This window comes from Trifolium pratense, linkage group LG1, assembly GCF_020283565.1.
Source record: "Trifolium pratense cultivar HEN17-A07 linkage group LG1, ARS_RC_1.1, whole genome shotgun sequence".
Taxonomy (NCBI): Eukaryota; Viridiplantae; Streptophyta; class Magnoliopsida; order Fabales; family Fabaceae; genus Trifolium; species Trifolium pratense.
The window spans coordinates 31,049,900-31,077,569 of NC_060059.1; the positions used below are offsets into that span (position 1 = coordinate 31,049,900).

The following is a 27,670-nucleotide window of genomic DNA, read 5'->3' on the forward strand; positions in this document are numbered from 1 at the left end:
TGATCTCAGCCATTAGATTGTTTTTTCACACATGTCACACATCCATACAATTAATTGGGTAAATGGATGATACATTAAATGGAGGAAACTTTGACTCTATGACTCTCCTTAATGTATTAATGCTTTTGGCAGGTGCATAATTTTACAACCAACTTGTGATGCTGTAACAACCAATTTTGCAACAGTAGCATTAATAATAACAACAATAATAGTAGTCAAAATTGGCATATGGATCCTCAGTAGCAAGACTGCCGGCTGCAAATTTCACAACCGTTGGATTAATCCAACAATTGAGATATAAGATAAAAAATAACAAAGAAACCACCAAATTAAAAACCACAACCCATGATTGGTGAGTTTTCATTGAACAACAAATCCCTTGCTAAACCTCAATATATTCCACAATCAAAACCATCATCTCCTTCAATAATCACTTGTTCAAACCCCCTAATTTATTCTCAAGTTCCATTATCAATGCTCAAATTTTAGAGGTAAGCTTCATAATGCAATTTGAAAAACCCTTGGCCAGTGTCTTTCATGTGATTGTAGTGTTGTGAATTTGGGGTAAACACCGAGATAAATTCTACAGGTTATAAAAATGAATTATAATGATCATATTTGTAAAAATATGAAGGTAGAAAGATGCAACTTTATGAGGGATGATAACTATAACAGGTCAATGAAAATCTTGTTGAATTTGAATTTGTTTTGATTTTATTTGCAAGCAGCGACTCTGAGAGATTGATTGGTAGTTGTTTTCAACAGAGTTGTAGTGTTGTGTCCCTTATCGACATCTATCATCGGTGCTCTGACCTTGGTGTAATCTATAAGTGTTAACTCAGGTAAAAATAATCTGGTGTGTGTGGTGTAAACAACCAAGCATGATAACAACAATCTAACGGCTTAGCTGTTGCAGCAGAAACTATAGCAGCAGAGGATCCGGATCGTCAAAATTAAGTTACGCGCATAATAATAATAATAGTAGTAATAAATTTTACAAAAAAAAAAAGTAATAGTAGTAATAATAAAAATATTAATAACAACAACAACGGCGAAACCTGCTGTGACATAAACGAACTTATTTTTCTTTACAACGGCGGAAATTTTTCTCCATTCTTCTTTACACACCGCCAAGCACCACATCATTGTGTCTCCGTTAATGTAGTACGAAGTATTGTTCATGCTAGTAATGACAGACAGATGAGAACATACACAGGCGCAACAACACACCAATAATAACTTGCTGTTCACACAATTATTAGCAATTACATTGTTGTTCCTGTAAAAGAGAAAAAATTGGACACTGTTACATGCATAATAGTAATGATGATAATAATAAGGTTTTTTTTTCTTCTAATTAACCCTCACATAAATTGAGGGTAGGTGCTCTATGCTGACATATCACCAATTAAATTCAGCCATATGTGTCCAAGTTAAACATGAATAATTTTTTTACCAAAAAGTAATGTTGACTACTTTAATTTTCAAACAATTATATTTTAGGTTACTACTTCTCATTAATTATATTTTAGGATATATATATATATATATATATATATATATATATATATATATATATATATATATATATATATATATATATATATTCTTATCACTCTCATAAATTCAGTTCTTTCTAGTTTACCTCTCTATTTCTTCTCTTTTTTTAAAGCACCGGTTTGTGTGTTGAAGGAAATGGTGAGCATTCAAAGGAATTTTTTATGGGGTGGAGGAATGGATAGATCAAAAATATGTTGGGTTGGTTGGGATAATATTTGCCAACCAAAGGATAAAGGAGGGTTAGGCATAAAAAATTTGAAGTCATTTAATGATTCACTCTTATGTAAATGGAAGTGGCGGTGTCTGAATGATTTGTCTGCTTCTTGGTTCAATCTTTTGCATTTTCGTTATGGTTCTTTTGCCGCTAATTTCTTATATGGGGAAGGGAGGGAGAGTCTCAAACATGCTTCAATTTGGTGGCGGGATATGTGGAAAACAGGAGGAGCGGAGGAAGGGGGTTGGTTTGTTAATAATATTAGTAGCATTCTCGGCGACGGTAACAATATAGCTTTTTGGAAGGAAAAATGGTTAGGAATGGAACCGTTAAGTGAACTGTATCCATCTTTGTTCCAAAAATCAACTCATAAAGATGCTTGCATTTCAAATATGGGGATATGGAATAACAACATGTGGTCTTGGAAAGTTAATTGGATGGAAGCACTTGATGATGCAGATATTGAATCCCTCAATGAATTGCATCAATTGCTTGAACAAGTTCGGCCTAACAGAGCTTCTAGCGACAGGCGAAGATGGTCATCAAATTCTGATGGATCTTTTTCGGTTCGATCAACGTACATGGTTTTGCAGGACAAACGTGTAGATACTACTCTTGATACAAATACAATGGCAGCATTGAAAAGATTATGGAAGAACAATGTTCCATCAAAAGTTAGCGTTTTCGGTTGGCGGTTGTTACTTGAAAAATTACCAACCCGGGAGGCTTTATTTTGCAAAGGTATTATCACGAATAATCATGAGAGAAGTTGCGTATTTTGCTTCAAAGAGGTAGAGGACATACAACACATCTTTTTCACTTGCTGCATTACTTCACAAATTTGGCAGAAAATATTTGTTTGGTTGGGCACTAATGTGATCTCTTTTGAGGACGTCACAAGCCATTTCACTTTGTTTGGTGAATTAGCAAAAGGCAACCATAGCAAGCGAATTCGTCATATAATTTGGCTGGCGACGACATGGAGTATTTGGCGCACGCGTAATAACATTATTTTTAGAGGAGACTGTGTCAACATATCATCTTTAGTGGAGCAAATTGTTTATTTTTCTTGGTTTTGGTTTATAGGCCGAACAGGGAACAATGTTAATTTAGTTTTTTCTGAATGGCGTAATAATCCTTTAGATTGTTTTCAACGCATCTAAAGTGATCTATTCTGAATTGTAAGGGTTGAGTACCCCTTGTACTCCTTATAATTCATTTTTTTGCTTATCAAAAAAAAAATATATATTCTTATCATTTACTAAAAAATACTTTTCACCAATTCTATTCATCTTTTCTTTCTCCGTAAGATCAAATATTTTCGCCGGTGCTTTGCTTGTTGCCGCCGCTTCACTTGTCGTTGTCGCTGCTTCACTTGTGATCCTTGAAGATCGCCGCTTCCTTAGGCTCTGGAATCACTCCTCCATCATCGGCCTCTTCACAATTGTCTTTCAGAATTTTGTTTCGGATACATTTGTTCCAGAATCGGTTCATCCAGGTAACATTGATTTTATTTGTTTTTGAGCATGATAATCAAGATTGACGGAGAACGAAAGAGTGTCGCAAACAGAGAAAAAAATTTGGCTAATTATGAATTGATTGTTGACTAGAATGAAATTAAATTGAATTTAGGGTTAGAAAGATTGGACAAATAAATATAATTATTTGAAAATTAAAGTAGTCAAAATTATTTTTTGGTAAAAAATTATTTATGTGTGACTTTGACACATATATGACTGAATTTGATTAGTGTCATGTTAGCATAAGGCATATACCTTCAATTTATGTGAGGGTAGAGAAGTAGTCACCTAATAATAATAACAAAAACAATAACAACGGTGATGCCCGGCAGTGGCACGACATAAACTAACTTGTTTTTCTTTACTACGATGGTAGTTTTTCTCCATTCTCCGCAACACGCTACCCCATATTCTCGTCGTTTTTTTATTTCGCCGTTTCTTCGTCTCGCCATCTTCATCAACACATTTCGTCACACATAAGTGACAAAGCATGTTGCTGTTCATTGAGGAAGTGTTGTTCATGCTAATGATGACAGACAAATATTGCAACCCAAATAGGCGCATCAACACACCAACAACTTAATGTTCACGCAAATAGCATTGTTAGCGAGTAAATTAATTTCATCAGAATAAGTAAAAGTAATTCTTGAAAATGATCAAAGTTAGTTTTTTTTGCTTATAATTTAGGAAATGAAAAATTAATTTTTTTTTTTTGCTTATAATATGGACTGAGGGAGTATTTAATATACATCTTTTGACCAAAAACAAATGTCACCAAGATTTTTTTATCAAAATATCCAATTAAAGACGACTATATAAAAGTCACACCATAAATTTATATTATCATCAAATTCTTTAACAAAAAGTAACACTTAGCTCAAACATCAATTATGGGTTCTTCTGTTACTAACGTTTTTGAGATGGCAATTGCACCCCATATGGTAGATTCATGTTCACAAACACAATATGGTACGATTTTGGTTCTTTTTGCATCAATTGTTTAAGATTACTACATCAATTGTAATTATATTATTATTATTATTATTATTATTATTATTATTATAAGGATAATTAAAAATGAGAACTACCAACATCTATTTAATATGACCTGCTAGATACTTTAAACTCAAGCAAACCATCTATTTAATATATTACCAACATCTTTTGACCAAAAATAAATGGGTCATGTTATGCGGATATGTATCAGTTAAACAAGACTATATAAAAGCCACACCAACTCCCCAATAATTCCCCCCATGTTTCAAGAGGAAGGTTTATCTTTCTTCTTTCTTGTTGTGATTCCATTTCCTGCCAGATTTATATAGCCTTTATATTATCATCAAATTCTTCAACAAAAAGTAAGACTTAGTTCAATCATCAAGTATGAGTTCTTCTATTACTAACGTATTTGAGGCTGGCAATTACACAACTCAGTTGTTGATGGCTGATTCATATTCACACACACAATATGGTACAATTTTGGTTCACTCTTCTATTATAATATCTCCTTAATTTATTAATTATAACTTTCTTTTTGTTCATGTGTCTAATTATTGGTATATGTTATCAGTTCCACCACCAAAATCTCTTTTGATTGCAACTCCTATTGAAGGTGGAGAATTCCCACTTCTACTTTTCTTGCATGGTTATCTTATGTACAACTCATTTTATTCTCAGCTTATTCAACATGTGGCTTCTCATGGTTTCATTGTCATTGCTCCTCAGGTTAGTTCTTGTTTGACATTTACATATGTAAGTAATATCTTATCTTGTTTGTTCGAATACTTTTAATCTTGTACATCCGTAAAGTACTAAATGAACTTTTAACAAAAGAAGTATCAAATGAAATATGAACTAATGAAATTTGTGAAGCTAATATGAGCTTGAATAATTATAGACCTAATTAAGAACCGGGCCAATATGATCCATTATGAATAATTACCTATTTTTGTTTTTGTCCATTTTCTAAATTGAATTGGCATATAATATTATGACGTTGGATTGTATTTATAGAATTAAGTAAATTTTTCGTTTTTAAAAATATAACAAATTTTTATTTTAGTCCATAAATGTAAAAACAAAATGTTTTTGTCCTCCTTATTTTAACATGTTCTTGAGATTTTTTTGAACATAATATGGAAACATATATATGTTTGAAATAATTTATGGATATAACAAGGACACATCTTGAACATAAAATGGTCATAACATTGACAATAACATGAACATAAACCGGTTATTATGGACCAATAACAAAATAACAACAAAATTGAGAGGACAAAAAAATATATTTTTTATTTTTAGGGACTAAAATCAAAATTCTTTATATTTTTAAAGACAAAAAACTTATTTAACCCATATTAATATAATGTGTTTTCTTGTTGAATACAAGATTAGAACACTTAATATACACGATAAGGAAGTGTATATCTTAGAAATAACATGCTTCATGTTTTATAATTTCATGTAATATTATTATAATGGTATCCTTCCTTATAAATTATAAAGTTAAATATGATTTTAATCATGCAATTTCTTGTAGCCATATTTTTTTTTCAATTGTTATATTTTGGTGAACTAAAAGTTTAAATTTTGTTTTCACTCTTAGTTGTATGAAGTAGCTGGACCAGATATAAATGATGATATTTACTATGTAGTTGCGATAACAAATTGGCTTTCGAGAGGACTTAGCAAGATTCTTCCACCAAACATAATACCAAACCTTGAAAAGTTAGCACTTGGTGGACATAGTCGCGGCGGCAAAACAACATTTGCTATTGCTCTAGGAAAATTAAACATCACAACTGATTTAAAATTTTCAGCCATAATAGGAGTGGATCCAATTGATGGAATAGATACTGGAATACAAACATATCCACACATTCTCACCTATGTTCCTCATTCATTTAATTTTGAAATGCCAACACTAGTTTTTGGTTCTGGTTTAGGTGACGTAAAAAAGAATCTTTTGTTGCCACCTTGTTCTCCTAAAGGTGTCAATCACGAGAATTTTTTTAATGAATGTAACAAACCTTCTTGGCATTTTGTGGCTGAGGATTATGGTCATAATGATATGATGGATGATGATACTAATTATAACGGAGTTAAAGGGAGACTGAGTTATTGTTTTTGTAAGAATGGAGAATCAAGAAAACCTATGAGGATATTTGTTGGAGGAGTTATGACTGCTTTCTTGAAAGCTTATATAGTTGGTGATAATGTTGACTTGTTGGCTATAAGAGACAAGAATGTGAGTGTACCTTTGAAGATGAAATTTGATTATATTGTATGAAGATCAAAGAAGATATGAAATGATGCATATCTTTTTGTTGGACATCCATGTCAACTAATGAGACAATAATCATCGCTATGTAGTTTAATTACATGAACATCATGTTGTAAGATATATGTTGTTTTACTTTCATATCGGAGTTAATTTCAAATTCAAATAAAGAAACTTTGTTTTTAATAATTAAAACAAAGCTTAGAACTCTGTTTTTAATAATCTTTTATAGAACTTTAAATAAATAAAAATAAAAAACGCCAACTATGAATTGGATACACAAACATCAATCACCACCTGGCAAAACATGCATTTGCCAATGATATTATGGTTGCATGTGAATTGCATATGATAGATAAGAGATACTGTGTTGGCATATTCAATTCTGACCAAATTTGCAATGCTACATGCATGTCTTTGTATAATGACAATACGAACACGTTGTATGTTACTCCTCTTGCTCTACATGATTCAACCCTGTTCTACCTAATGTGTTCCATAATTCTATCCATTTCTCTCAAACATTGACAATATAAGTTAAAATTCATAACTCATTTAAAATAGAACCCGATAAATTCATAAGGTAAAATTCATAAATTCATGAAGAACACATGTTAGATTCTAGAATACGAGTAGCACTAACAGTCTAGGAAAAAAATGCATGCACTAAACAAATATTTGAATAAATATATACTAATTGTTTAGTAGGCGAAAATTGAAACAATGTGAAAGATTCAACCAATATTTGATTTTTTTTTATTTTTTTTTTAAAGGCACAATGAGAGGCTTCAAAATTGGGATTTTGATCCTGTCCAATTTTTCTCTCATTTTTATCTCATTTTATTAATCTAATGGTTAAATCACAAAGAGCATGAAAGCATTTAAAAAGAGAAAAAAAAATGAATGAGTGAGTAAAGATTAATATAAACATGAGAGAAAAAATTGGAGAAGATCCAAATCCCAAAATTGGAAGGTTTTTTAGTTTTTTATTTTGGGTTTTATTAGAAACTACTGAAGTGCTAGAAAAGTGGATGTTTTCTCTCCCCACCCCCCGTGATTCTTTTATACCCTCAATATTCCAATTTTGCCCTTGCAAAAAACTTCGGTTTGCAGAAACTGAATTTTTTCTAGTACAAATTCAGAGTAAATTTCGGTTTTTATAAACCGAAATTTGTTTTCAAGGCAAAAAAAAACTTCGATTTCTATAAACCAAAGTTTTTTGCAAGGACAAAATTAAAAATTCAAGGGGATAAAAGAATCACAGAGGGTGGGGAGAGAAAACATCGAAAAGTGGAAAGGTCACTCTTATCTTCTTCTTCTCTCTCTCTTTTTTTTTTCGCTTAACAATTCACACTCTTCTCATAATCAGCTCCAAAATCTTCTTATTGGGCCTCTTAGTTACTTTAAACCCATACAAAACCATCTATTTTTTTTGTTAAAAAAAACCATCTATTTAATATCACTAACATCTTTTGACCAACAAAAAATATCACCAAAATCTCTTAACAAAATATCCAATATTAAATAAGACTATATAAAAGCCACACCACATATTTATCTTATCATCACATTTTCAGCAAAAAGTAACACTTCAACCATTTGTCATGGGTTCTTCTGTTACTAATATTTTTGAAACTGGCAATTACACCACACAACTACTAAGAGTAGATTCATGTTCACGTACACAATATGGTATAATTTTGATGAATTCATATTATAAGAGTTCCTTAATTAATTATAATTTTTTGTTGGTAATTTAATTTTTCTCATAGTTTACGGGTACTAATTTTTCGTATGTGTTGATTAGTTCCACCACCAAAATCTCTTTTGATTGCTACTCCTATTAAAGGTGGAAAATTCCCAATTCTACTTTTCCTCCATGGATATCTTCTTTACAACTCATTTTATTCTCAACTTATTCAACATGTAGCTTCTCATGGCTTCATTGTCATTGCTCCTCAGGTTAGTTCTCATTCGACATTTAAATATGTAAATAATATTTTATCTTGTTTGCAAGAAGCACTACTAATATTTTATCTTGTGTGTTTATAAGCTAAATTCATATTAATATATTCTGTGTTTTTCTATTTTTGATAGCATTTGTTACTAGGCATTTCGATTACTAACTGAGCTTTGATCTTGCAGCCCTTAGATTAATCTAATTGTTAGGATTCAATGTTGAGAGATTGATATATAACTTGATTGAAAGGATACAAATTCTATATTTGCCAATACATGAATTTTCAATAAAAAGAAGTACCAAATAAACTAATGAATTTGTAATGATGATTTGGGCATGAAATTATAGACCTGTTTAAGAACTTGGCCAACCTGATCCATTATGATAACTACCCATTCTTGCTTATACTTGTTTCTATCCATTATGATTTTAGTTGTTGCAATTTTTTACAGTCACGTTTTTAATTTCCAACAGTTATATTTTGGTTAAATAAAAGTTTAAATTTTGTTTGCATTCTCAGTTGTATACGGTGGCTGGACCAGATATAACTGATGAGATTTACTCTGTAACTGCAATAACAAATTGGTTATCGAAAGGACTTGGCAAGATTCTTTCACCAAACATAATACCAAATTTTGACAAGTTAGCACTTGGCGGTCATAGTCGTGGAGGCAAAACATCATTTGCTATTGCTCTAAGAAAATTAAACATCACAACTGATTTAAAATTTTCAGCCATAATAGGAGTTGATCCAGTTGATGGAACAGATACAGGAAGCCAAACATCACCACCGATTCTCACTTATGTTCCTCATTCATTTGATTTTGATATGGCAACACTAGTTATTGGTTCTGGTTTAGGTGATGTAAAAAAGAACCCTTTGTTCCCTCCTTGTGCACCTAAAGGTGTCAATCACGAGAATTTTTTTAATGAATGTAATAAGCCTTCTTGGCATTTTGTGGCTAAGGATTATGGTCATGTTGATATGTTGGATGATGATACTAAGGGAGTTAGAGGAAAACTTAGTTATTGTTTATGTAAAAATGGGGAATCAAGGAAACCTATGAGGATATTTGTTGGAGGAGTTATGGTTGCATTCTTGAAAGCTTATCTAGATGGTGATAATGTGGACTTATTGGCTATTAGAGATAAGAATGTGAGTGTACCTTTAGAGATGAAATTTGATTATGTTGTATGAAAATCAAAGAAGATATATATGAAAGGAAGTATATGTTTTTGTTTCACATCTATCTCAACTAATGAGACAATAATTATCTCTATACATATTACATGAACAATTGAACATGAAAATCATGTTTTGATATAGTTTTATCCATATTGATTAAGTGGTTCATGAGTTTGTCTCTGGTGATCATGCTCATCCACAATGGGAGAGCAGATTACAAATATTTTAGTTTCAGTTATAGATACCGTAAAACTTTGGAGGTTACACCCTTAAACTTTGGAGGTTACATGATATTCAAGAAGAGAAAGAGCATTGTGTGGGTTATTAGTGAGGAATTGACAGTGGCTTTTGTCCTTCTTTATCATAGGGATAGAAGGCCCATTAGGGTCATTAAAAATCTTAGGATTTGTTTTGACTGTCATCATGATTTCATGAAGTATGTTTCATGTTCCACCGTTAATTTTTGAAGTCACACTTTGCGATAGCAGATTTAATAAAGAAATTTTTGCATTTACACACTAATTTTAAATTAAGCAGAATTTAATTAAGTAGGCATTGATTACAACATATTTGTTCAAAAACATATTTTAAATTGCACAAAGACATAAATGGATAGTACAACAGTTATTGCATCAGCTTAACTAAAACAACATTGTTTTCATAATAGTGATTACATATGAACTTCAAACCAAATGGGTTCATTTATTCACCTGCATATAAGAAAGGCAGGAATGTAGTCAATAATGTTGTTGTTAGAGAAAATGACAGAGTTAGAAGTAATTTGTTTCCATGCATGGTTCATAATTTCACACCATGTTCTTTGTAGCTTCTTACCAAATGTTCAGTTTTCAAAGTGGCAATGGTCCAGAGTGGTGGTTTGTCATCCTTCTATGGAAAGAAAGGAATTCTACACGCCACGCCAATGAATCTGTTAAGATTTGTTGCAACCGATATAAATAACTTTGTAGTATGCATTACTCAGAGTATAGAATTGATAACATAATTTTTAGACGGCAAATGGTTTTCTTAGCGTTTGGTGTTTAGGTTTCGTCTTAGGTTGTTGGACTACATTGTCGCGTGTACGAACTTTATGAAGGGCTAGGCAATGATTGTGTGCTTTGCATGAAACTGAATGACTCTTCTATGGGAGAAACCAAATTAGTAAACTTTTTATGTCAAGTTTGAGGCTAGTGAGGAAGGGATTGAAGTAAAAGCAACTATTTTATGTCCAAGAAGGCCCCAAATGTTAACACTGAAAGAGATAATATCGCGTGACAAATGACCAGCACGCCGTATCTGTAGGAGGTAAACAGGGTGAAAAGAAATCAAGTGGGGAAACGCAACACTTCATGTTAGGCATATATTGCCACCTCAACCCCAGATCTAAGAGCATATGAGAACATCTTCGCCATTGTCGCAATCTTCCGTGTGTAAGGCGGAAGCCCCCCAAAATGGTTTTCCAAAAATGGGTGATCAAAAGATCGAATCGTTATGCGTATCTTGTGGTCATTACTTTATCATTTATTTTCGTTCTCCGGCATTGTCGCAATCTTCCGTGTGTAAGACGGGAACCCCCCAAAATGGTTTTCCAAAAATGGGTGATCAAAAGATTAAATCATTATGCGTATCTTGGTGGTCATTACTTTATCATTTCTTTTCGGCTGACTTCTCGCTCTTCCTGTTCTATTCATTATATATATATACTTGTTTGGCTTGGCCAAACTCATTGCAGAACTAAACTAAATCTCACATCAATTTTGAGAAGAAAAAAAAATTAAAATGGAATGCTTGCAAATGATTTCTTTGGCACTATGGAGCATGATTTTTATAAATGCATCAGCATATGATTCATCAAAGGAGCCATTAATTTTGGCGATGTTTGTTTTTGGAGATTCATTAGTAGATAACGGTAACAACAACAAGCTACACTCTGGAGCAAAAGCTAATTATATGCCTTATGGCATTGATTTTCCAGGAAAGCTAATTATATGCCTTATGGCATTGATTTTCCAGGAAATCAGAATTTGAGTCAGTACTTGGCAAACTCATTGGCAACAGTGATTATGGGAAATAATGATTACTTAAACAACTATCTCATGCCTGAATTTTATGGTACTAGCTTTGTGTACAACCCAAAAAACTTCGCTGACATCCTCATTGAGAATTACAAAAAACACATATTGGTAATTTTCTTAGTAACTTACAAAAAACACATATTTAATGAGTGAATCACCATTTTGATTCTTAAAACTTTAGAGGGAAGACAATGTTTTTTCCCCCCAAAAATTAGCGAATTTTTAAAAACATATGTAAAATTGAAAATCTTCAATCACATTAGTACTTTTGAATGAGTCAATTTAGTCATTGAAATTGCTTCGAAGACTGATGTGGTCGAGTGTTTTCAATTTTAAATACTACTCCCTCCGTCCCAATTTGATTGAAATTGTTGACTGTTTCACGCATGCCGATGCATAACTTTGACGATTAATATTTTTAATTGTATAATAGTAAAAATTATAAAAAATTGATATTTTGAAAATACTCATCGAGACGAATCAAACAACATCTTCGATGAGTATTTTCAAAATATAAAAGTTTTATAATTTTTACTATTACACATTTAAAAATATTATTCGTCAAAGTTATGCATCGACATGCGTGAAATAGTCAACCATGTCAATCAAATTGTGACGGAAGAAGTATTTTAGAATTTCGTCAAGGTGATCCCTAAAACTTCAAGATTATATTAGTGTGATTCATTTGAAATTGAATAGATTCTAGTAGTCCACTATTAACATGTAAGTGTAAAAATAAGAAATATGTAAAGTACTACTATTATATGTGTTACAGGACCTTCAGAGTTTGGGACTGAGAAAATTCTTTCTAGCAGCAATTGGGCCACTTGGTTGCATACCGTATCAAATATCCAAGGGCATGATCCCTCCAGGACAATGCGATACTTATATCAACGACATAGTTGTCCTGTTCAGCAATTTGTTGAGATTTTTGGTGGAACAATTGAACACAGAATACACAAATTGTATTTTTGTATATGGCGATACTTTTAAAGTTTTCAATGAGTTGATTGCAGATTCAAATAGATATGGTAAGAACTTAGAAGTTAATGTTCTTAATTAATTATTATTATTATTATTATTATTATTATTATTATTATTATTATTATTATTATTATTATTGTTTTAAGATTATGATATATATGATCTGTCATGACGTGTGTGATATGATATAAAGATTTTATTTCTATTTCAGGATTCAATGTAAGTGATACGGCATGTTGTGGTATTGGAAGAAATAAAGCACAGATAAATTGTTTGCCAATGGCTAATCCATGCTCAAATAGAGACCAATATGTGTTTTGGGATCCCTTCCATCCAACTCAAGCCGTGGATAAAATTATGGCCAGTCAGGTTTTTAGTGGACCACCATCTGTTTGTTACCCAATTAATGTACTTCAGATGGCACAAAAGCATTTATCAAATGGTCAAAACAATATCTCAATCGCATTCTAGTATGCCTAAGTAAAAGTTTTTGTAATATTTTATTATGGAATGATTCCTAAATGAATTTCAATGTAAAGTATATGCAAAAATTTGTCTTGAACGTTAATTAAATTAAAAGGTTAATTATCCTTAAAAAAAGGTTAATTAGGGTGATATTTTATACGTCACATGCCGAAAAGTAAAAGGATAGGAAATATTGAAAAGTAAAATGATAGGAAATATATTTATTTATTTTGACAAATGTAAGGTGGGAAATAGAGCAGTTATATTTAGGGGTGCTTGCGGTTTGGTTTGAATCGATTTTGAAGCAAAAACTCATCCGATTCAAAAATAAATTTGTTCGCGATTTGGTTCGATTTTGAATGATAAATAAACAAAATCCGATCCAATCCAATTTTATGCTGTTTAATTTAGATCGGTTTTTGGATATCCAAATTATAAATTGTAAATTTTTTTATAAATATTAATATTATAAAAAATGCTAAAAAATAATAGCTTGACTTATTTGACGAATAAACATCAAGTTTGATCTAAAATATAACATATAATATATTAAAAATTAATATTTTGGAATGTCAATTATCAATTATATTTGAAACATATCATAAAGTAAAAAATAGATTAAATTAAAAAAACGAATAGTATTAGCAAAATTTAAAATAAAGAAAAAAAAATAGGTTAATGCAATATATATTCATACTATTAAAAAGATAAATAGGTATTAAAATATATGTATGCAGTTTGGTTCGGTTTTGAAAAATCAATCTGAAATTCGATCCAATCCAGCGATTTTAACAAAAGGACATTCAAACACATCCAAAAATATTCAATTTTTTGCGGCTTTCGATTTTTTTTAGATCGGTTTGCGGTTTTGAGCACCCCTTATATCTTATTAAGTATTGTTATAATCAATACTTCAAAGAAAATAATTAGCATAGGGATTACATTTCTCCCTGTCTCATTAAGTATCCCATAACTGGATGAAGTAAAGTTTACTATCCTATAAATGTCAATATTTTGTTTGTGATATCGGTAGTAAAGGAATTCCCACTATTTCCCTTGCAAAACTGCAATGTCAATGCAAATAATGTTTTTTTATTATCTTGTTTTTGGTAATCGGTTATCGAGAAAATTTATGATAGTTTTGTCGTTAGAAAATCTGCTAGTTGGGCCTGGATGATCACCCAGAAAATCAATGTTGTAAGGTATATAGTTGACTTTTGCTAAAGAGTGAAGTTTGTTGTTATTCACGTTGCCCACTAATAAATCTCCAAACACAAAGATTGCAGAAAATAATAGCTTTCTCAGTGAATCATATGCAGAGACATTTATCAAAAGAATGCTCCATAGTGCCAAAGAAACCACTAACAAGCATTCCATTTTAATTTTATTTTCTCAAAATTGATGTTAGTTTTGTTATGATTAAGGGATCTTTCTCATTGATTACTAATGATCACCACATACTTTATATAGGCAATGTGCCATATACAAGCAATGGGCTTAAAGTACAAACACTTGATATTGGGCTTGCATAATTCTAGGCCCAATATACAATATCCAACATATTCTCCCCTAATTGTATAACCCTACAATTACAAAAACAAACAGCAAACTATACAAAAACTAGAAGAAATTGCTAGGCCAAGCTAAGGCAAACACTCTAGCAAGCCAAACAAGAAAAACTGCGCGCGCGCCTAGGCCAACAGGCAGGCCTGCAAGCTGGTTAGGCCAGTCAAGCACACAGCCAACTGCTGTAGGCAACACAGTCAACCTGACCAATCCATAAGCACACTTCACACTATCATTTCACTGCATTCTTCATCCCTAAACCAGCCTTCAATTTGTAGAATGCATCAATCTTCAATGGTTTTGTCATTATATCTGCAAGCTGCTCCTGAGATGGACAGTGCTTGAGCTCAGTTGTGCCATCCTTTGCAAGATTCCTCAAGAAGTGAAATCTAACATCAATATGTTTGCATCTACCATGCATAATTGGATTCTTGGACAACTTAATGGATGAACTATTATCACAGTAGACAACAGTTACCTCTCTTTGTTCAACCTTTAAATGACTCATGACATTTCTTAACCATAATCCTTGGCAAGCACATAGTGAAGCTGCAACATACTCAGCCTCAGTGGTGGACAAAGTTACAATGGGCTGCTTCTTTGAAGACCAAGAGACTGCACCAGTTCCAATCATGAACACATATCCAGAAGTACTCTTCCTATCATCTAAATCTCCAGCATAATCAGAGTCAGACCATCCAACCAATTTGGCTTCATCTGAGTTATGACTGTACATTATTCCATCAGCAAGAGTACCCTTCAAATACCTCATTATTCTTTTAACAGCTGTGACATGAAGCTCAGTAGGTCTATCCATAAATCTAGCAACCAAGCACACAGAAAAAGCTAAGTCAGGCCTGGTAGCTAGCAGATACATCAAGCTACCCACCATCTGCTTGTATTCTCTAGCATCTGCAGCACTTTCATTTTCATTTTTGACAAGCTTGGATCCAGGCACTATAGGACTGCAAACCTCATTACAATGTTCCATGCCAAATCTTTTCAATATCTCAACTGCATATTTGTGCTGATTTATGAATATTCCTTCCTTAGATTGAATAACTTCCACTCCAAGAAAGTACTTCATCTTTCCTAAGTCAGTCATTGCAAACCTCTTTTTCATAGATTCTTTGAATGCTTGTATCATGTGCAAGTCATTTCCAGTGCATATCAAATCATCAACATATAAGCTAACAATCAGAATCTTACCATTTCTATCATACTTCACAAATAAAGTATGTTCATGAGGACATTTTTCAAACTTCTCATCATTGAAGTACCCTTCAATTTTGCTGTACCATGCTCTTGGAGCCTGTTTCAAACCATAGAGGGCCTTCTTCAATTTATACACACTATTCTTATTTCCCTTCTGATATCCAAGAGGTTGCTCAACATAGATGTCTTCAGCTAAATCACCATGTAAAAAAGCACTTTTTACATCCAATTGAAACACATTCCAGCTCTCTTTTGCAGCAAGAGCAAGAATTGTTCTTATAGTATCCCATCTAGCTATAGGAGCAAAAACCTCATTGTAATCTATTCCATATTTCTGAGTATATCCCTTAGCAATATCTTTAGCAAGAATTGTTTCTAAAATGCCACGATCAATAGATTGAAACAGGTAATTCTTTACCTTCATATCAGTAATCTTGCTTGCAGCTGCAGCTTTGAGTTGATCTTCTGTTGCATTTGCAGGCGCAATTGTAACTCCATCCTCTATCAATGACCAATACTCCTTTGATCTCAGTAGGTTTTCCATCAACATTGCCCAGTGATCATAAAATCCATCAAACTTAGGGATTGAAGGTTTCAGAAAATCTGAATTTTCTGCCATGGCTTGATGCTCAAGAAAGCCAAAGAACTGATGAATTTGCAGAAAGATGCAGATTGAAGCTGCAAGATCGTTGGAAAACTGAAGAAGAAAGAAGTTTGTTGAAGAAGAAACAGTTTAGAAACGGTTGTAACAAACTTTTTGATGGTGGTTTTGCAAAACCACCACTAGGTCCTTGGAACTTTGGTGATGATACCACTTGTTATGATTAAGGGATCTTTCTCATTGATTACTAATGATCACCACATACTTTATATAGGCAATGTGTCATATACAAGCAATGGGCTTAAAGTACAAACACTTGATATTGGGCTTGCATAATTCTAGGCCCAATATACAATATCCAACAAGTTTTACGTAGAGCTGTCAAAAAGGGCTGGGCTATCGAGCCGGCCCATTAGCCCTATCCTTTTACACTGGTCGGGCTTCATAAAAAGGGGGCCGGGCCTTATGGAGCAAGACTTTTTCATGGGCCGTCATGGGCCGGCCCTTAAAGAATTAAAAAAATTATTTAAAAAAATTGTATAATCTTTTTATTGTTATATTTTGGTCTTATTTTTATGCATAAATTCATATATAATTTTTTTAATTATTTTTGTTGTTTTATTGTTATTATTTGTGTTTTGTTCCTATCTATAATCTGTTTTATTCCTATTTTTAAGCATATCATCTTTTTATATTTTTTTTTTTGTGCAATTACAACGAAGGATATAAAACTTGGAATATGGTTATTTTAAGCCTATCATCTTTTTATTGTATTTATTTTATATTCTTTTATATTTTTGTTTTTTTTTTACTTAAATTACAATGGATGAATGAAAGATATAAAACTTGGAATTTTTTTGGTAGTAATAATAATAATATGACAAAAAACTTATTGGATTAGAATGAGATTATTTGTTAGAGATTTGTTTGTTTGATGAGGATAAAGAGGAAGATATTGTTGTTTGGGAAATTATGTGAGAAAATATAGGGATACGAATTACCTTCTTGAAGATTTAGTTGAAAAATATAACATAAATTTAGTAGAATATATTTTTTTTTTCAAAAAAACAAATACTATGAAAATTAGTGGACCGACCCATCGAACTATGTAGACTTTTTCTTATCGGACCGGGTTAAGCGGGTCGGGTCATGAAGTTAATGAGCCGGGCCCTTTATTTGACCGGGCCCCTCCAAGTCGGGCCAGGCCGGACCGGACCAGCCCCTTTGACGGTAAAACTTTTACGTTTAGCCCTGCAATGACCAAGCTAAATAGGTATAAATATACCTAACATGAAGACAAACATATATTTAATTTAACGTGATTTATATATATTAACCATTTATTCAACTGAATTAATTTTATATCTGATTAACCTAGTGTCACAATAATAACAAAGATTGAGTGCAATTTTGTTGGTGAAATTGCAAAAACCATGAATTCATTAATGTCATGCAAATATTGCCCTGTTAATTCAACTAATCCTCATTTATGTATAATCGAAATTATTAGCTTGCCCTCAAAGTTGCCAAGCATCTCTACAAGTCGTGTGTGACTTTTTCACCCCTCTTTTTGCTATTTCTCCTCCCCAACCATCATTTCCATATTGTAAATTCCAACACTTTTTTTTTTTTATGGGATTGTAAAGTCAACACATGTATAACATGTGAATATCAATTGTATATTTACTAGTGTAAGACCCGTGCGGATGCACGGGTTTAATTAAAATATTTAATTAATACATAATCTAACAATTATTTTCAACCATAAATAGTAAAAATTATAAAGGATAAATTTTTTATAAATAAATTAAAAATAAAATTTCCCAAAGGTAAGACCAGATTATTAAAACTAATTGATATTTATATTCAAAGTCCGTACTACAGACACATGTTGCATGAGCATAAATAAATAAACTTTCAAATCATTGAAGCTAATGATAAGTTATCAAACATAATGACAATAAATCAGGTTCAATAACTTTGTCGATAAAACACATCAGAGACATGAGATTTATCACAAACAAAGTATTTCATAATATATATTTATCTTGAATGGAGGTCTTGCACATGATCGTAGATATGATGACCAATATATTCTTAATCCTTTAGCTTCTTTTTGAATCACTTTAGCACATTTGAATATTTGATCACAAAGTAATGATACAATTATTATCTGCACAGACCAACCCAAATAGATAAATTTCAATTCTAACTATAAGTAAATTACAAACCAATTAATATTCATCATCAGGAATAAGGGCATTCCACGACTTAATAAAATTACATACCATATATTAAAGAAAAATACCAAGACCTAGAAAACCATCAACAATTAATCATTAATATCAATCAAACGATACCGCGTCTACGATAATCATCGCAATCTTCACAATCTGCCAGATCTATTTCAACGACCTCGATATAAAAAACAATCTTAAATTCTTTCTCTCCAAATTGTTGTTCCATCAATTTCACCAGAAATTTCTTCAACAAAATCATCATCTGTGTTACTCATGAAAGACCTGCGATATCGCTTAGAAGCCGACATTCCAACATGGATGTCATCGTCAGTGTCATCGTCAACATTGAAAACGGACGAGCAATCAACAATAGTGTGATCAATGACCTCACATTGGGGAGTCACCAATGTGTCTTCTGCAAAATTCAGAGCTTCATAACTTTCTAAATCTCCCACTTCTTTAGCAGCAACATCAGGGGAAGAAGTACCAAATATGGCATTGACCTAAAGCAAACACAATGAGATTCATACCATTTAAAAACAAACCAACCATAAAATTTTACAAAGATGAACATCCGAACAAAATAAATGAAACTAAATATAAAATTTCATACTTTATTGGCTGATTGACCAACGTTTTCTAACTCAAAAAGTTCAACAATTGGATTCTCTTTGCAGACATCAAACACTCCAACCTCATTCATAGCATTAATTTGCTCAATACTTTTTTCGGAGTTTGACATACCAGCAATGGCTAACCTATATAATAAAAATAAAACATAAACATATAAGATAGCAATGAGAAAAATCCAGTGCATACATTAAGATTGGCAAGACAACAATAGCATACCCCTTTCTTAACTCGGATGTCTCTTTAATCTCAGGGTCAAGAAAAATCCTTGTGGTATTCATAACATCTTGAATGGAAACTTTCCCTATGATTGGAAAAGATTGGAAAAAAAAAAGGGATATTATTACACCAAACAACGTGGAGACCGGAAGGACAATTACCAATTAATCTTTGCAACTCATCAACATGATCACCAAACAACGCGCATTCACATTTACCACTGATCCGATTGAAAATTTAGTGTGCAAATAAATTTAGGCAAAAACCAATATTAACCGACTTAAACTTGGTATTACCTATTGTCTGTAAGTTCAAGCACAACCATCTTGATGACTTTGCCAGCACGAATATACTCCCTCTCATTTGATATACCAGAGATTAAACCAATGACATCTACACAATGACATAAGAAACAAATAACTTGATACACAATGACCATTAATCGATGAAAATTACAAAATTTGTAAGGTTCTTCAAATCAAAATTACCTATTAGGTAATCATAGTTAACAGAGTAGCTAGCCACTTCAGCAAGATCGGTGAAAGAAAATCCCAAAATAGGAATATCAGAACTCGCAAAATTCTGAACTTTGGTATTCGATCGAAAAATCAATTTGTAAGGATGCAGAGTTGTACGATAAAATCCAACGACTGGAACAACATCAAAGTTTGATAGCTTATAAACTTCCCCTTCCTTTAATTTATTCTGGAATAGGTAAACCAATTCTTTCCTTATCAAGGCATGAATCTTACCTCCCTGTGTATTATTCAAAGTTTCGTTATTTATAGATCAACCATCACCAAGAACACGAGAAACATATCAAAACAAAACCAAAAAAAAATAATCATACACAATAATCAATTCTATGAATTAGCAAACAAACCAAATATTACGAACAAACCTTCTCATCTATCAGCACCATTTCCATAGAGTTCAACTCATTAGGCTTCATAAAAGAAGAAATTGCCCACATACGGAGGACACGAACTTTGAACTTCCATGAATTATGCCCAGGAAGAACATCGCACAACATGTCAAATTGGGTTGCCATTTCGAAATCGAATTGGATGACTGATTCAGCCTCAAATGCAATGGAAGAAGAAAAGAAATTATGGATATTTATAAGTGAGAATCACAAACAATAACACACTGTTGAGAATAGTCTTATTCAAATGATTATAGAGAAAAGAAGAATCAGAATATATTCTTACCCAATTGCTAGAAACAAAGCCGCATAGTATTCCCATAATCAGAATCAATTTACGCGCGCAAAGCTTTTGAAAAACGAATCTAAAACACCCTATTAAGCTGGAACAATCGCACATGATAAGCTGGCAGTGTTTCTGTGAGCATGTTGGTGTGAAAGCTCCTGGAACGGCGAAGAGAACGGCTTTTTTGCCTTTTGTTAGGTCGGAAACTGTTATGGTTTGAACTTCGCCGGCGGGGTCGAGGTATGAGAAGGTGGATTTGGGAAGTTTGTCGCCGACGGAGATGGTGGCGGAGATTTTGGATGAAGTGGAAAATCGGAGAGGTTTTGGGTTGAAACGGTTGAGTTTGAGGGGGAGGGTAAAATTGGAAGAGAGGGTTTTGGTTTTGGGAGATAAGAGTGATGTGGTGGTGGAAGAAGAGAGGAGTCTAGAGAAAGAGAGAGATGTATCCATTGATGAGAATTTTGAGGTACAATCTAATAGTAAAAACCCTATTTTTTCTAAACAAACAGTGGCCCAATCAAGGAGAGTTCATTATTTTGAAAACTGGATGATTTTTGGCTGAAATAGTTCTCGACGAATGGGTTTGCATTGTTAATATATAGGATTAAGTTTTTTCACTACATATACTTTCTCCGTCTTTGTTTATCAGCACTTATTGCTTTTTTCATGTATATTTAGGGTAGTGTTTCGGCAAACTTAATTTCAGCTTTTCTCTCCATAACAAAAGTAGGGCCAAACAAATATATTTATAAAAGCACTTAATATGAAAAGCAGCTAAATTTTTGTTAACAAAAACTAAAAAAGGCACTTCTATAGAAGTTACTTGCAGCAACTTTTGTAGCCTAACGCGTATCTTATATTTAAGGTGCACTCTTAGATTTTATTTTTGTTAGGTTTTAAATTCGTGGTAAAAAATTTAGTTGTAAATTTACATTTTTGACCTTCTAATTTTTACAAACTTACGATTCTGACTCTTTAACTTTTATAATAGCACTTTTGGCCTCTAATTTTATCGCATTTTGCAAAAGGATGGTCCTCCACTAATTTTGACTAAGTCAACACACATGTTGCAAGTGACTCAACAGTCACATCAGCATGTCTTGCCACATATGGTAACGTGACATGTGTGTCATTGTCCACATGGCAAGACATGCTTACGTGGAATGTAAGTCATTTGTCATATGCACGTTGACTTGATTAGAGAGTCAAATCGCAAGTTTGTGAAAACTAAGGGTAAAAAATGCTATTAAGAAAATTAAGAGGTCAGGCGGCCAAAAATATAATATAATCAAATTTTGAAAGAGCAAAATAGGTTAGGGCTCAGCATAAACCCGAGACCCGACTCGAAACCAATATAACCGATAGCACACTGAAGCATTTGGTCGGGTCATGTCTCGGGTCAACAAATTGCGAACAATCCGGTATGAATGGTTGCATGCAGGCGGATGCGGGTCTCTAAAATTCTATTTCTCCATAACCGAAACCGACCGAAAAACCATTAAGATACAAATTAATTTTTCTCTTTCTCTCCCTCTCAATCTCTTATACTATTATCTTTGTTGCTTTTATCCATCTTTAATATAAGCGAGAAAATGTTATATTTTACAAAGCTTATAAGTAATAATACGTTGATGAAGGAGGTGCGAAAAATATTCAAATATATATTCTAGATCTATTTTAATTTCTACTTCTCTTCTACTTGATCTTTTATTGTCTTTAGATCTACATATTTGAAACATATTTGAAACAAAGTAACTGCATCTCACCCTCTTTGTTTTTAATTTAGTTCGTATATATTTTATTGCATTGTGTACGAGGTATTGAACTATTCGAAAATTAGGAATTTTTTGATAATGGATGAGTTTTAGATGTAAACAAAGTTTTAATATAACCCTTAATAACCGACCCGTTCAACCTGTCACCCGCACGACCCGAACCCGAACAAACCGAAGATATAGACGGTCGGAATTGGGTCCAAATTAAATGTTTGCAATTTTTATCGGTTTGATGATTTTGGGTCCGAACCCGACCGAAATTGACCGATGCTCAGGCATAAAATAGGTCATCCCTCGAATGATTTTTAATTATTACCTTAACTAATTTGTCAGGTTCAACCTCCAATCACACTTTATTACTGTTTTAAACAAAAATTATAAAACCAACCATAAACTCGTTTCTTTGCATTGAGTTCTGTTCTTCTGTGAGAATCTATTTTGCGATTCAGAAAAAAAAGAAAAAAATGTTAGCAGTTTTTGACAAATCTGTGGCGAAGAGTCCAGAGGGTTTACAGAGTCCTGAATCAAACTCAGTTTCATCACTCAAAGATGGTTTTTTGGCTCAACATTTTGCATCTCTAAACCCTTCTTCTGTTACCCTTAATCTTGCTTCTTCTGGTCTCTTAGCTTATTCTGTTCACAAAGACAACCCTTTACTCCCTAGGTATAAATTTCTCATCTTTTAACTATTTTTGTGAATTTGGTCATTGTTTGATTTTGTTATTTTAATTTTTTATATCTGGGTATCTTTGAAGTGATCAAAGTTTGAACCTTTTTGTTTTGTATATGTTATATGCATTTAGGGTTTTTCTTACCCTTTTGATCCCTTGAACATTTGGTGATCAGTGAATTTGTTGTCTGTGTTCTATTTAGATGTGTTTTGATGATCTAAGTTGGAATTTTGGTTGTTGACTTTATCATGATTTTTGTTTTTGTTGTACTTTTTGGAAGAAAAAAATTGAGTTTTGGAAGATGGTAGTTTATGTTTTGATTATTGAGCTTAATTTTGATTTTGGGAAGATTATAGATTATGTTTTGGAATTGATACTTGTTGGGAATAAGGTGTGTGTGTTTTGAGTAGTTTATAATTATTTAACTTGACATGTTATTATTGATATTCTATTCATGGTGAATGGATAATTTTGAGGACTATAGTTGGTACCTTTTCCTCTATGAAACACTCACATAGACACCAACATCAGACACGACACTGACACTAACACAGACACCGATAATAATCTAAGAAAAGTAGAATTGACTGAGTGTAACTACATGTATCATTTCTGAAACCAGACACACTTTTAATTTGAAGTGTCAGTGCTACATAAAGTTGCACTGAAAGTCTGAACCTTCTTAGAAGTTAGAACTTTCCTTGGCCAAACTTCTGGTATTCTCCAATTTTATGATTGTCATTCATTACTTTATTGATAACTTTTCAGAACAGCCACCAAATATAAAGTGTTTGATTAAGAATTTAAGATATGCAACTTTGTGTTTGTATTATTAATAGAGCCTTGTCATTTTCCTTGTGGTTCCTTATTTGGGATATATGCACATGATTGCATATGTGTATAAAATCTTACAGATTCTTCTTTAAGGTTGTTTTGGTGTATGATACAATACAATAATGCTTCTCATTCATTGTTTATTCTTGGATCTTAACAATTATATATAGTTTGTCTTTTGTCAATTGTCTTCATATGTGTAATCTTTAGTATTCCGCAGAATCGTTTGTTAATCTTTCCACCACGGTTTTCATCTTTTTCTACTGCTTCTTGTTACTGTAATTTGATGAAATTGAAAACATTCGCATAACAAGGTTAAGTTTCTACTTAGAACAACCTTGTTTAATATTTTCTTTCTAATGTTACACCGGATTTTCTCCTCCGGTTTTTTGTTTGATCTATGATTAAATATGTTATTGCTAAAATAACCATATCTGATAGTCCTTCTATTGTTTTCAATCAGATCATTAAAAAGTGATTCTATAAAGAGCCTGTTTGGATTGACTTATTTGAGCTTATCTACTGATATAATCACTTCTTCTGTTTAGGAAAGGTTGTGGAAACAGCTTATGACATGCATGTCCATAAGCTGTTTTAAGCCTATTTCCATAATCTCTCAAAGATAGCTTATGAAAACAACTTGTAGCTTATATGACAACAGTATAACTTTATTTTAACTTTGGTTATAGAAATAGCTTATACATAAACACTTATCCATTTATGATATAAGTGCTTCACTGAGCTGTTTATCCAAACATGGCCAAAAGATTAATGTAACTTATTATTCCTTTCCCGTGTTCACAGGCTGTTTGCAGTTGTGGATGACATCTTCTGCTTGTTTCAAGGCCACATTAACAATGTTGCGAATCTTAAACAACAATATGGATTGAACAAAACAGCAAATGAGGTGACCATTATTATAGAGGCTTACAGGACTCTGAGAGATCGTGGTCCCTATCCGGCTGATCAAGTTGTGAGAGATTTCCAAGGCAAATTTGCATTTATCCTGTTTGATAGTAGTTCAAAAGCTGTGTTTGTTGCTGCTGTGAGTAAATCCTAGCGCCTATCTTTATCTTCCAAGTCATGTTTTCCGTTAAATTTTCCGCTTTTATCTGGCATACTATTGTAACTTTTTTCAGGATGCTGACGGGAGCGTTCCCTTCTTCTGGGGAATTGATGCTGATGAAAGTCTAGTTCTTTCAGATGACACGGAGATTGTTCGTAAGAGCTGTGGCAAATCTTATGCACCTTTTCCTAAAGGTAGTAGCATGATTTAATTACCTCATCATAAGGAAAAAAGATTCAATGTGCTTTACTAGATGAATTCATAAGCCCTTGCGTTGAACATAGCTATTATCTGAGGCTATAAGTGATAAATATTGGATCATTAATACCATTTCTATGTAAGATGCGCAACAAGTGAAATCTTCTAATTTATCCAATCCAATTTCGTAAAACTAAATCGAACCGGCCGGTTCAACCAGTTGAACCAAGACCGGTCAGTTTGTTGGTCGGTTTGATCCTGCTTATACTGCAGTCCGGTTAAACTGAGTTGAACTGACTGAACCATGACTTGGAGGTTTCACCCGTTCGATCTTCAGTCCGGTTTCTTAAACAAGTTTACCAACTTTATGAATTACAATCAAATTTCAAGAGCTTAATATGAAATTTTCCCTCTGATTTCCAGATCCTCATGCCTGTATTGATTGTTCACTATCAATGTTTCTTCCATATTGTATACGTCTTTTCAAATTATTTTATGCAATGTTTATCTATGTTTAGGATGCTTCTTTACAACTTCTGGAGGTTTGAGGAGTTTCGAGCATCCGCTTAACGAGCTGAAGCCGATACCAAGGATTGATAGTTCTGGTCAGGTCTGTGGTTCAACTTACAAGGTCGATGCTGATTCTAAGAAGGAAACAACCGGCATGCCAAGAGTTGGGAGCGCTGCTAACTGGTCTTCTGATTACTGATTTCAACTCCATTTCGTTTGAACTACTAAAGGCATCATTTGTTCCTGTTATCATCAGATGAGACTTGCAATCTAAATATTAAGATGATACTTTCTTGGCACATATGATGTAATAATATCGACTTTCGCATTGATTTTTTCGTGGAATGTTGACAATTTGATGTAGTTATTTGGATCTTATTTACTTTGACTTTGTTTTACTCCTACATAAACTGTTAATGTGATGGATATTCAAAGATGGTGCACCTTAGTGATAGTTAAAATTGTTGAGATGTTGAAAAATAGAAGTATCAAGTATATCATATCTGCTAGTTATTACTACAACAAAACAATCTCATTAAAAAATGCAAATAGAAATTACAAAGAAGGAATATGATACACAATATTGATGTATGATTACTTAATGCATGTGATACTTTTATGAAAAATGCTAACAGTGATTCAGGGTGCCCCAGGGGCAATAGTTAAGAAACTAAATATAGTAAAATAATCTTGAAATTTGTATAATTAACCTTTTAAAAATATTTAAAAAATAAAAAAAACAATATTTTCAATACAAAACGCTTCTTTTCTGTCCATCATGAACTAACTATAAAGTATAAACATGTCACTGAATGTTTATTAAACTCTAAAATAGTTAAATTTCTTATGTTTTTAAATCTCTTCAAAATTTAAGATGTATGCCACTTTTAGTGGTATTTACTACCTTGTTTACATACAAAGTTGTAAACAAAGAAAAATACTAATTTTATACATTTTAGTCTTAAATTAACTATTTTCTGTCACAACTCACAACTACTAAAAAATAATTTAGAAGACAATTTCTCTTATAGTTATTTAAAGTTTTGGAATAGTCTGTTGTCTTTTTTTAGTTAAGTGGCCTAATGACTAAATTTACATTAGAAGTGTGAAAATATAAGAAACTTAGGATTCAAACCTCGGTATTCTTAATACTCCCTCCAGTTTTTAATATAAGAGAGATTTTACTTTTTAGATTTATTGAGAATCTAATGTATTTATATCATAATATGGACTAGATACATTAGATTCTCAATAAATCTAAAAAGTAAAGTCTCTCTTATATTAAGGACTGAAAGGTGTAATGTCTACGATAGCCCACCCAAATTGGCGCCAGAGAGAATCGAACCTCAGACCTCAAGAGGAGCACACTCCCAGGTTCCAAGCCAATACCAATGCACCAACCCAAGTGGGTTTTTCTAGCATATGAGATGTTTGATTTTGTCTCGATTAGTATGTTCCAAATATATCATTTTTATAATTTCTAATAAAATATAATTTAAGATATTAACGGTTAAAGTTGTACATTAACAAACATGACAATGGTACCATATTACAATCTATTTGAGTCAGATACACAGTCGCAAAACCTTTGTTGCTATTTTATTTTATGTCTTTCTTATTCTTTAGCCAACTCCTAATTTGTTTTTCAGTTTGCTTGTACGATAATCAATTAATCATTCTTGTTTTT

General features: G+C 32.5%; 5 protein-coding genes across 5 annotated transcripts; 4 read left to right on the forward strand and 1 right to left on the reverse strand.

Annotated features, from left to right (window-relative positions):
- Positions 1-1,695: 1,695 nt before the first annotated feature.
- On the forward strand, positions 1,696-6,712 carry LOC123892259. The gene is made up of 3 exons (XM_045942064.1): positions 1,696-2,515; positions 4,865-5,019; positions 5,903-6,712. Exons 1-3 carry the CDS (start codon positions 1,696-1,698, stop codon positions 6,584-6,586), a joined length of 1,659 nt encoding a protein of 552 aa, XP_045798020.1. The 3' UTR covers positions 6,587-6,712.
- A 1,398-nt stretch (positions 6,713-8,110) lies between these two features.
- LOC123902625 (chlorophyllase-2) lies at positions 8,111-9,781 on the forward strand. The gene is made up of 3 exons (XM_045952397.1): positions 8,111-8,269; positions 8,385-8,539; positions 9,058-9,781. Exons 1-3 carry the CDS (start codon positions 8,182-8,184, stop codon positions 9,733-9,735), a joined length of 921 nt encoding a protein of 306 aa, XP_045808353.1. The 5' UTR covers positions 8,111-8,181; the 3' UTR covers positions 9,736-9,781.
- A 1,531-nt stretch (positions 9,782-11,312) lies between these two features.
- On the forward strand, positions 11,313-13,333 carry LOC123902626 (GDSL esterase/lipase At1g71250-like). Its single transcript, XM_045952398.1, has 3 exons — positions 11,313-11,906; positions 12,574-12,829; positions 12,994-13,333. The coding sequence occupies exons 1-3, from the start codon at positions 11,712-11,714 to the stop codon at positions 13,251-13,253; spliced, it is 711 nt and encodes a 236-aa protein (XP_045808354.1). The 5' UTR covers positions 11,313-11,711; the 3' UTR covers positions 13,254-13,333.
- A 5,730-nt stretch (positions 13,334-19,063) lies between these two features.
- Positions 19,064-21,432, reverse strand: LOC123892269. Its single transcript, XM_045942073.1, has 8 exons — positions 20,930-21,432; positions 20,620-20,799; positions 20,207-20,474; positions 20,015-20,111; positions 19,847-19,938; positions 19,719-19,803; positions 19,483-19,627; positions 19,064-19,372 (listed from the first exon to the last, which is right to left on the reverse strand). The coding sequence occupies exons 1-8, from the start codon at positions 21,377-21,379 to the stop codon at positions 19,064-19,066; spliced, it is 1,626 nt and encodes a 541-aa protein (XP_045798029.1). The 5' UTR covers positions 21,380-21,432.
- A 1,582-nt stretch (positions 21,433-23,014) lies between these two features.
- On the forward strand, positions 23,015-26,417 carry LOC123902830 (stem-specific protein TSJT1-like). Its single transcript, XM_045952632.1, has 4 exons — positions 23,015-23,368; positions 25,014-25,254; positions 25,349-25,469; positions 25,992-26,417. The coding sequence occupies exons 1-4, from the start codon at positions 23,169-23,171 to the stop codon at positions 26,180-26,182; spliced, it is 753 nt and encodes a 250-aa protein (XP_045808588.1). The 5' UTR covers positions 23,015-23,168; the 3' UTR covers positions 26,183-26,417.
- Positions 26,418-27,670: the final 1,253 nt, after the last annotated feature.